This window comes from Myotis brandtii, unplaced genomic scaffold, assembly GCF_000412655.1.
Source record: "Myotis brandtii unplaced genomic scaffold, ASM41265v1 scaffold17, whole genome shotgun sequence".
Lineage (NCBI taxonomy): Eukaryota > Metazoa > Chordata > Mammalia > Chiroptera > Vespertilionidae > Myotis > Myotis brandtii.
Window position 1 is genome coordinate 5,795,598 of NW_005356259.1, and position 11,107 is coordinate 5,806,704.

Consider the following 11,107-nt stretch of genomic DNA (forward strand, 5'->3'; position numbering starts at 1 on the left):
CACGGGGATGTCGGTGTCCTCAAGAGTGCCAGGGCCCAGCTGCGACAGCGGTGCCCTCAGAAGCGCCAGCGCCCAGCTGAGACAGCAGTGGCAGAAGGCAAGCGGTGTCGTCAGGAGTGCCAGGGCCCAGCTGAGAAGGCAGCAGCCGAAGGCAAGCCGGCCCCGGCAGAAAAGCACCTCGAGGCGGACGGGGAGTGGAGGAATGGCTAGCCGCATGTCGCCCCCGCACTGCTCGCTTGCAGGACCTGCTGGTGGAGATGCTGGTGGAGATCTTCGCCTTGCTCCCCGGCACCGACCTGGCCAGCCTGGCCCAGGCCTGCACCAAATTCCATCACATCCTGCACACTGACAGCATCTGGAGAAGGCGCTGCCACGAGGAGTTTGGCGTTTGTGAAAACTTGCCAAACTGGAAGAGGAGGGGTATGTCTTATCGAGAACTCTATGCGAAGATGTTCCCATACAGACACATTTTGGGATTGTGGCAGCTAACACTGCTGAATGTCGTGCTGGATGGCTTATGCATTACTGGTTGGACGTGCAGGCCTTCCAATAACACCCATGTGCATGGCCCAATGCAATCTGAGCCCTCCTTTAGAATTCGCCTGACGGGGAGGAAATCACCCACCGTGGAGTACATGGGCGATGTCTACAGCTTTACCCACAGCCGCCACATGCAGATTCGGAAGGACAGGTTCAGCATCCAGTGGATCAAGAGAGACCACCGAAAGGATTCACCAACGCGGCTCAGGGGAGAACGGGGGCTGGTGCTGTTGGAGGAGGACAAAACGCTGTCTGACTGCCTGACCCACCGCCGCTTGGTGATGTCGCAGGAGGACAGCCAGCGGTATGACTACTGCCTGACCTACCGCCGCGTCTACCTTCCGCCGAGCCACCCGGACGACCTCATCAGGCCAGGCCTCTTCCACGGCATATTTCATCGCTTCGGCCCTATGATTGCCATGCTCAGCTTCCATGGGAAGTATGCCAGGGTCACGAAGATCACAGGAGAGTCCGTCGAGACGTTAAAGATCCACCTCATGCGCCGCATCCAGCTGCCAGATGGCGAGTTCTTCTGCAACTTCAACGAGCTCTCCCGCGTGGTCCAGGAGATTGATGAGCAGGTGTTCCGGGAGCAGCAGCAAGAAAACGGGACTGAGGAAAGCGAGGGCCATGGCTGGCAGAGCCCTGCCCCGCCCAGCGTCGGGGAGTCCGGGGCTGCAGCTGCGGAGGAGCAGCCTGTTCCGTTTGTTCTGCCTGTGGGCGTGCGCTCAAGACTCCACAACTACCCCCGAACCTGCAGGATGTGTTTCTATGGCGTTTACAGTGTTACTATCCATCCCATCGCCTACTCCAGGCACTTCCCTGGAGTCGTCATCCTGTTCGATGAGAACCACTTGGGGTTCATCGATCTAGAGGATAAATACTTCATCCGGTTCCGCAGAGTCCAGAACACCTTCCAGCATGTGGAGGCACCATCCCCACAGGCCTTCCTGGAGATGCTCTGGACCATTCAGTCTGGACCCCTTGTGTGCATGCAGCTTGCATCCACTTTGAAGATTTGACCTTCTGACCAGCTTACCCACCTTTGTTTGTTTTTTTAATCCTCACCCGAGGATATTTCCCCATTGATGTTTAGAGAGAGTGGGGGAGAGAGGGAAAGACAGAAATAATCCATGTGAGAGAAACACATCAGTTGTTTGCCTCCTGCCCAAGCCCGGACCAGGGCCAGGCTGGGTAGGAGCCAGCTATTGAGGTAGAAATAAACCTTAGACCAGTGGTCTCAGCCTTCCTAATGCTGCAACCCTTTAATACAGTTCCTCACGTTGTGGTGACCCCCAATTTCATTGTTACAAATTGAACATAATTAAAGCATAGTGATTAATCATAAAAAAAAGGTTTATATATGAAAGATTATTAACTGTGTGGAAGGGACAAAATGAAAATTGTAGATAAGTGATAATTTTTGACATATGACCAAAAACATTAAGACTTAAAGAAAAATTCAGAAAACAAAGCAATCCATTTGTCAACAGAAATATCTTCAGTCATTCTGAAGTAATGTGTTTTCTGTATTGGAAATATCTAAAAGCTATATTATTAAAGAATTGTCCAAAAAATGTGTCTCAAGTTCCTTAAAATTGTCAGTGGCTCAGTATTATTATGGGCTGTAAAAGAAACAAAGAGGTCCCAAGTTAAAAACCAATCAAATGATTACGAGAGAAAAATATTAAAACATTTTAAAAATTGAAACATTTAAAACTGAAGAAAGTAGCTCACTCTGACAGTCTGATTAAAAACCCGGCGCCGGGGGGCAGGGGGGGGGGGCGGCGGAATTAAACACTGCTGCAACTATTTATCTTTAGCAATACAGCAGAAATAGATAAAGTAATTTTTGAACAGAATAATAGCAAAAAGTTCATTCAGAAGATATAAATTGTACCGTAGCATTTTCAAGTAAGTTATCAACCCTCAGAAAGGAAAGTTATAACTCTACCAAGAAAGGTAGAGAATTATCAGAGTAAGACAACATGCTGAAAGAGATAAGAGATGGAAAATATAATTGAGTCTATATTGCTCATTGCTGAATATACTCAAGAGAAGGTAATGATTACACAGTTGAAAAATGTATGGGCCTGGGGAACTTCGTTTTCTGTAGAAATGACAATTTCATTCTGATAAAAGAATTATAATACAAAAAATCACTTTAAAAATTAAGGTAATTATAAGTTAAAGGAAATAATGTTTTTTAAATGTAAACAGTAAATTCTTGGACAGGACAACACATCAGGTGATTTTTTAAGAATCTGGGAGCCCCTTTGATGTCCAAGGGAATTATGGGGATTAGTTCTGTGGCATTACCATTCAAATACATTTTATAGCAGAATCAGATACTGAGAAGTAGAATGTAATGGGTTAAAAAACAAGAAAAAAAAAGAGAAGGAGTGCATTTATTCATTCATTTATTTTATCACTCATTTAGTGAATATTTATGGAGTGCCTGCAATATGCCAGTCAGTGTTTATAATGCTGGTGAGACAATAATAAGTGAAGCTGTCAACATCCTGTCAAAATTTTAAATTATAATGATAGCAACAAAGATGTGGCAACATATAAATTAATTTATAAGATTAGATAGTGAAAGGAATTCTAGGGACAAAACAGGCAGGTTTAGGGAGTCTTAGAGATAAGGAGGGTCCATGAGAGAGGAATGCATAGATGGAGACTGGAAGACACCAGGGTGCTTATCTTCCTTATACAGAGGATAGAGAAATGCCACAGGAAGAGGGGGTCCAGGCAGATGGAAACATTTCTGGCCTGAGGAATAAAACAGCCATAAACCTAGGACAGACAGGGGTATCTCCGGCCTGAGCAGTTAAAGTGACCATAAGTTAGACCAAAAGTAGCCCTGACCTGAGCAGCTGGGAAAGCTGTAAGATAAGGCTTTCTATGCCAGCACAACTGGGAGAAAACCATAAGATAAATCAGAAGTGAGTCCAACCAGCAAGATAAGAGGGAGAGAAATTGGGGGGCACCATGTGGACTTTGAGCTTTGAAACTAATACCATGTAGCAGAATGACCAATGAGGAAAATATGAGGGTCCCAAATTAAGGAAAGGGACCAGTAAGTAAGGGTCCGGTTCAAACAAAGAACTGCAGCATACATAAACTGGAGACAAAGGGACACGAGGCAGGATTTTTTAATTTGAGAGAGAGAGAGAGAGAGAGAGAGAGAGAGAGAGAGAGAGAAAGGCTTTTCTCCCATTGGGGACACCCCTGCCCCGATGGAGTTTGTATCTGCTTCCAATAAACTTCTACGTTTTGTATTAAAGAAGCCTTTTTGTCTACGAGTTTATTCTTCAAACTTCATGAGGACAAGAACCCACAGGAAGAAAAGTCTACACCCCGAACCCCACGTTTCAATAGTAATTAGTGCCATGAAAAATGTATAATGCCACCACCCACACTACTGGTGCAAATCCAGGATGTAGAGAGTATTCCAGAAAAAGCAGGCCCCATGCAAATTATCCACATGAATGTTGCTCAGTAGGAAAGGCAGCTAGTTTCTGTGGTAGCTTCTGAGCGCTCCCTGGGGCACATCCTGCAGCCCTGGGCCCGCAGGGCTGACTCACCTATCTCCCAGCAGGCGGGAGAGGCAGCGTCTGACTTGTCACAGTGTGTTCCTGCCAAGGTTCCGTGCCCTCTCAGCAGGCCCAATGAAGGGCTGAGGCGGGAAAGAAATGCAGTCGTCCCCCCCACCACCCCGGATCTATGGTTTTGCTTTGCTTAGTTTCAGTTACCCATGGTTAACTGCAGCTCAAAAACATGAAATGGAAAATTTCAGAAGTAAATAATTCATGCTTTAAGTTGCACACTGCTCTGAGTAGCGTGGTGAGATCTTGTGCCAACTGTCTCACTTCGTCTTTCCTGGGACGTGAATCATCCCTTTGTGCAGCGTATCTGCACTGCAGACATTCCGGCCTGTTAGTCGTTTAGTAGCTGCCTTGGTTATCAGATCAAAGGTCACAGTACTAAGGTGCTTGTGTTCAAGTAACCTCAAGTGCAAGAGTAGTGATAATGGTGATTAGGATATGGCAAAGAGACACCGAAAAGTATTAATTTCAAGTGAAAAGGTATGTATCGGAAAAAAACATAGTATAGGGTTTGGTATTATCCATGGTTTCAGACATCCCTGGGTAGTCTTGAAACATTACTCCATGGATGAGGGGGGACTATTGCATATAGGTCCAGCCCTTCCATCCATTTGAGACAATTCTAAAGATCGTCACAGCTCCAGAACTCCAAGTGGGGTCAGCTGAGACCTCAGTTGCACCTGCAGTGTGGGTCAGCCTCCTCCTCTGCCAGCCACCCATGTATGTGAAACCTGAAAATAATATCCATTGAAAACTTCCTATGAGAAACTTGAGCTTATGTTTGTGAAAAAAAATACTTTAAAAATTAGGTTTTATGCTTGAAAGGGGTCCTTGTCAAGACTTTTTAATGATGATTATTTTCAATTCTTGATAGTCACCATTGAAGAAATTCTTTGTTCACACATACGAAAAATTACTTTATATGAAAAATGATATATGAAAATTACTTTACCACATTTTAACACTATTTCAGAACTTGGGACTATTGAAATTGTATTTAAGGATCTTACATATATTCTTTCTTTCATTGATAATCTAATGTTACAAATTCTTGTGGTAATTGTTAATAGATTTCAAATCCATTTAAACTTTTTCAAATCAGGAATTTCAAAATAATAGTGAATCTCTCATTTGTAGAGTACATGTACGTTGCTTGGGCTGTGACCCAGCCACTAGCTTTCAGACACCTCTAAAAGCATACCTGGATTGCAAAATGAACAGAACCCCCAGAGGTCTGTGAGGACATTATTAGATCTTACCTGATACCGTGGTCTGTGTACCATGCTCTTTGGGCACCTGACACACATGTAGTATGGTAGAGAATTTCCTTCCTTACTGTGGAGCAGTAAGTTCTGGATGTTTCATGTGTTCACTGTTCGGGGGAACTTTGGGCATACTGTCAGGCTTGCTCTGCTTTGGCCATTGTCTGTAGATCTCAGGAAGAAAGGCCCAGATTTCTGGAGATCATTCCAGGCCCTGCCGGACCACCCTAAGGACTAAAAAGATCTGTACTTCATGGCACACCTACCACCCTTTTGTGACAGTCCATGGTGTGCTGCATACAAATTGGGTAGCTCAGGACTATACTCCTACAAGTACACTCTCCCATGACCAATACAGGAGCTCAGAGGAATATGCAGTATAATTGAGATAAAAGAACAAATTTATACTCTTTGCAATCCGTGACATTTACAAACCCAACAGGAATGCATTTTGCAAGCTGGAAAACAGATAGACCTGTGGTAACTTACTGAGCAGATCTGAGATGAAAGAACTTTGGTGATTTAAATCAGAGAGTCATTAAAAGAATTAGGAATAGGTTACCTTGTGTCTCTGGAGCTAGGAGTGAAGGGGGAGAAGCTAAAATGAGGGGAAACTGTAAAGTAGTTGGATCTCTAATAGTGGACTGAAGACAAAGGATTTGTTTTTTGGAAAAGGTAAGCCTGCGGGTATTTCCAATGGGGATCAACTGGCACACATGATAATGTTTTTATCACACATAAAGGGGGATACATTGACCATATGCAAGTTGTAGGCTGGAGTACACCCAGGCTTTTTTTCCCACTGCACTCCCAGGACTCCACCTATCAGGCAGGAGACTGGAAGAGAACATGCTGGGGGATCTGACCAGGTCAAACAGAAAGTACTAAAGATACTCACACTTGCGGTTCATCTACCCAGTCAGGTTGTAGAGTTCAAAAACCGCCCCCCCACACGCTCAGTGTTTCTACTCAAACTTTTAGACCATCTCCTTTCATCATCTCTTTTGTCTCTAAACTGATCAATTTTTTATTCCTATCCCAGGCACTTTCTTTCAGCCTAGAGCCCTGTTAGGAAGAAAACTCTTTTTTTTTTTTAAATACATTTTATTGATTTTTTACAGAGAGGAAGGGAGAGGGATAGAGAGTTAGAAACATCAATGAGAGAGAAACATCGATCAGCTGCCTCCTGCACACCTCCTACTGGGGATGTGCCCGCAACCAAGGTACATGCCCTTGACTGGAATTGAACCTGGGACCTTTTAGTCCGCAGGCCGACGCTCTTTCCACTGAGCCAAACCAATTAGGGCGGAAGAAAACTCTTGATGTTCAATTTTGAAAGTTCATGAGACTAGACTGCTCCTGCAGGATTTCTTACTGTAGTTCCCAGAAATTAGAGAGGGCATAAGCCCTCCTAAATTAAGCTTTTGTTCTCATATTTGCCTGCTGAGCTTCCCAGTGAATAGCTATTGGCCATTTTGGGGAGTTCTTAGGTAAGTCAGAGTTCTTGGCTTTCTAACCTTGAAATGCTTTTAAAGGTCTATCCTGAGATTCCTTATGAAAAGCTATAGCAAAGTAAACTCAAAAGGGCCTATGTGGCCAGACACTTTTCTTGCTGCACTTACATAAATAATCAGGACAAATATGATGAGAGTAGATTTATATTGTCAACAAGGATAAAAATGGGGTGAAAATTTGTGTTTTAATGAGAAAATTATAGTGCACATTTGTGGGTTCTCAATTAATCTACCGTTCTCTGATGTCTGGCTATGACTCTTCAAACTAAAGTTTCTAATTCTCCCACCATCATGACTAGACATCACTGAGACCAAAATCTGCCCTTTCCTTCTCTTTTCCTGAAGCCTTGGAAGCTGAAGCTGGAGGACTTGATAAAAACTTCAAAGAAATCACACAGATCACAAATGTACGACTTTCATGCCTGCTGCTAGATGGGCAACTTGGAAAGTTCACTGGACCACCCAATGCCATCGCCAGTGACATCCAAACGGTAAACCAGGAAATCTGCTAGTATGTCACTGCCATCTTGAGCCCAGCATCTAGAAATCTCCGCTGGCTACACTCTGGACTCAGAAACTGGGTTTCCAACTATTAATCTTTGCTTTGATTTTATTTTCAAAGAAATTGTCGTCATTAAAGATCTGACTACTAGAACCATCCAGAAAGCCAATAAAACATGGTGAGATGATAATGATATTGAGGGAGACCTTGGTGATAGAATTCTATGATTAATTTAACTATAACATAGAAGCTAGTTTATGGATGGGTGGCAGAGAGACACTTGATTACAAATAACTTAAATGATGGTTTGCCAGTATCCAAAGTCTATGCAGAGAATGTCAATGATCCAATTAAGAAAGTATGTAGAGAATGTTGGAATCATGTGAAAGTTTATAATGTCTCTGGTATATGGATGGATGCCAGTGGAATCTGACCCAGCAGGAATCAAGACTAGGATTCAAGGAAATGATGCTGTAAGAAGATGAAAATGAAAAAGTAAAAGCCCCAATTAGGCACTCTCATTTACAATAGAGACTTAGAATAATTCCCAAATTATCTGAAAACAGGGACTCTACATTTCAGGAAGGGAAATATCCATACCATTTTACACTATATATCCTAGATTAGCAGTACCCATTTAGCTTCCTCAGATTATTCTTTTATCAATTCATATAAATGAAAGCAGAGAAGACTCGGATTCTGTTTTCCAAATTGTGTAACTCTCTTCCCTGAAGCTTGTTTCTGAGAAATGCCATGAACCTCCCATAATAAAATCTATCATGAATTAAGTTAAAAGGAAAACCTCCATTAATATTGTTGCTTTAGCACTTCCAAGGGATTTCAGATTATTTAATGCAGGAGGCACATCATGGGATATCTTATTTGTGAATTTGGGGTTTCCTTGGATGAAGTTTTTCTTAAAAAACAAAATCTTCTTTTGGTGAGGCCTCTTCAGGTTTTTATCAGCATTTCTAATGCATATGTTCTATCTCTTTTAACTACTTCTATCTCCATTGGTAGCAGCTAGAAACTTACAGATCGAAAATATGGCAAAAGAGAGAGGAAACTTTTATTGTTAATGTTGCTTATATTGCACATAATATATAACCTTTGTAAAATATAGAAAATAAACCAAAGAAGAAAAAAATCACCTATACTCAAAACACTCAGAAAAAGAATTAATATCGTTTTGGTATAAAACCTTCATACTTGTTTTTTTATTACAGTTTGCCTTCAATACTATTTTGTCTTAGTTTCATGTTTACAGCACAGTGGGTAGACATTTATATTGGTTACAAAGTTATTCCTCCAATAATTCAAGTGTCTGCCTGTCACTGTAGATAGTTATTACAATATTGTTGATTATATTCCCTATGCTTTACCTTACATCCCTGTGACTGTTTTGTAGCCTTCATACTTCTTATGCATCCATAACTACAGGATATATGCATATGTTAATTGGAAATTGGAACAAAGTCTGCTTTCAGATAACTATCATTTTATTGTTAAAAAGTCATTGTATTCTATCATGAATACAATTCCATTCCTTTTTAACATATATTTAAGTTTTTATTCTCAATGCCACATAGAATTTTAATATGTGGGTTTGTCAGTTTTTACTCAAGTACTTATTAATGGTCATTAGGGTTGTTGCTAATTTTTCACTAGTGGAATAATTTTACAGTGATTATTATCCTGAATATATCTTTACAAACATGTACAATTAGTTCCTTATGGCATAGCATTAGAAGTAGAATTTCACTATCAAATAACATGAAAACATCTAACCTTTTGTTGTTTATGCTGCTAAATTGCCCACTAGAAACTGTACCAACTTAAATTCCAAAGAATGTTGGGGAAAAAGAAACAAGACAGCTTATAGAACTAGGGCAAGAAAAGAGGTCTAAAAATATCCATTCTCAAAACCTTGTGTATTTTGATGTGTACAATGCTTTGAACCAATTCTCTTTCACTCTGTTATTTCAGAGAACCTGCCCTCTGTTCTTCTACATTTATCATAACAAACACTATATGCAAATACCTTTCTTATTTAAAAAGTAAAGGAGAGAATCACAAAAACTACTTTTCAATTGTTGCTCAGAAGAAAAAATTAAATTATAAAACCCCTTAGAAATTTATGAAAGTAAGGATACTTCAAATAAAAGATATAAAATGTAACTAAAGCCACAGTTGATTTTAAAATATGTAAAAACATTTAACTTCAGGAGTTAGAAAAAAAAATCCCAATGAAATATAGACAATGACTGTTTTGCTCATAAATTTATACTCAAAGCCGACTGAGAGTAAGAATTCAGTTGTTCAATCTATCTATATAAAACCCTAATATGCAAATAGACAAATGGCAGAACAACTGAACAACCGGTCGCTATGACATGTGCTGACCACCAGGGAGCGCGCACAGAACATGGCAGGCATCGGCAGCAGATGGCAGAGCACGGAACATGGCAGGCGTTGGCCACTGCAGGATGGTGGAGCAGTTGAGCGGGAGCACCAGACCAAGGCGGAGCACCAGTTGCTGTCATCGGGCGAGCCTCTAGTGGTTACTGAAAATTCTTTGCTCCTGTGTGCCGCAGTTCTGCCCAGTGTTTGCACCTGCTGCCGCTGGCCCTGCTTGCACCCCCTGCTGGCACCAGAGCTGCTGCTCACACCCGCTGCCAGCACTGGCCTCAATCACTTGGTGCCATCAGCGGGTGTGAGTGGCGGCTGCCAGCCCCGATTGCCCCTCAGGGCTTCTCTACCTCCCCCTACCCCTGAAGGGTCAGCAGCCACCTCTCGCACCTGCTGCCGGCGCCGGCCCTGTTTGCACCCGCTGCCAGTGCCGGCCCCAATTGCTCTCTGCGCTGTCAGCAGGTATGAGCAGGGCTGGCGCCATCAGTGCGTGGCAGCGGTGGTGGTGGGAGGGGGGCTGCCAGCAGACAGGGGACCGGGGGCTGTGGCAGGAGGGGGCAAGCGGGGGCGCAGAGGATGGACTGAGACCCGCCCCTGTGCCCACCCAGCCTCATGGCCCACAGTTCCTTTCAAGGTGCACAAATTCGTGCACTGGGCCTCTAGTAAATATATAAATAAGAAATTGTGAATAAGGATGTGCAAGTTGAGTATTTAATAAAGATAAAAGATGAAATTTATGTGGCATAAAAATGAACTAAAATAACAAAATCTAAAGGTTTCTTTTCCCACTAGTATTTAAAAAAAGCTGTTGGATAATTTTTTTTTATGAGAAATTAGACAGCCAACATTTATTTATCTTTGCTTGTTTCTGTGTTTTTTTTCTGTATTGCAGAAAACAAAGGTCATTCTAACAGATATGAAATCTAGCATCAAGAACTGGAAGAATCTGAAATTTTACCCTACTTGCAAGTTAACAGATTCATCTGTCACTGTTTTATGAAAGCTGGTAGAAGATGTGAAACTTCTGGGTCAGAGATAAAGAACTTTATTTTATTCAGGGCATCAGAAGACAGAGAATCAGCATTTGCATTGGTTCTGCAAGATACAAATCCCACAGAGATTTGTAAAGGAGAGTTGGGTGATACCTGCACGCAGTGGGGTGGGTACAGAAGAGGAATTCTAAGTTTAGGGCACCTGAATCTAGAGAGTTGGGTGATACCTGCACACAGTGGGGTGGGTACAGAAGAGGAATTACAGAAGAGGAATTCT

General features: G+C 42.3%; 1 protein-coding gene across 1 annotated transcript; it reads left to right on the top strand.

Moving 5' to 3' along the window:
* The first annotated feature begins 257 nt into the window (after positions 1-257).
* Positions 258-10,838, top strand: LOC102256167 (F-box only protein 31). The gene is made up of 4 exons (XM_005862992.1): positions 258-1,459; positions 4,454-4,578; positions 7,273-7,418; positions 10,731-10,838. Exons 1-4 carry the CDS (start codon positions 258-260, stop codon positions 10,836-10,838), a joined length of 1,581 nt encoding a protein of 526 aa, XP_005863054.1.
* Positions 10,839-11,107: the final 269 nt, after the last annotated feature.

Bases quoted from the DNA above. Each gene is read 5' to 3' on its own strand.
- LOC102256167 (XM_005862992.1), top strand. From the start codon at position 258: ATGCTGGTGGAGATCTTCGCCTTGCTCCCCGGCACCGACCTGGCCAGC. The intron at 1,460-4,453 runs GCATGTGGAGGC...CCCTTTGTGCAG, and splicing joins AGAGTCCAGAACACCTTCCA to CGTATCTGCACTGCAGACAT. The intron at 7,419-10,730 runs GTAAACCAGGAA...TCTGTATTGCAG, and splicing joins TCGCCAGTGACATCCAAACG to AAAACAAAGGTCATTCTAAC.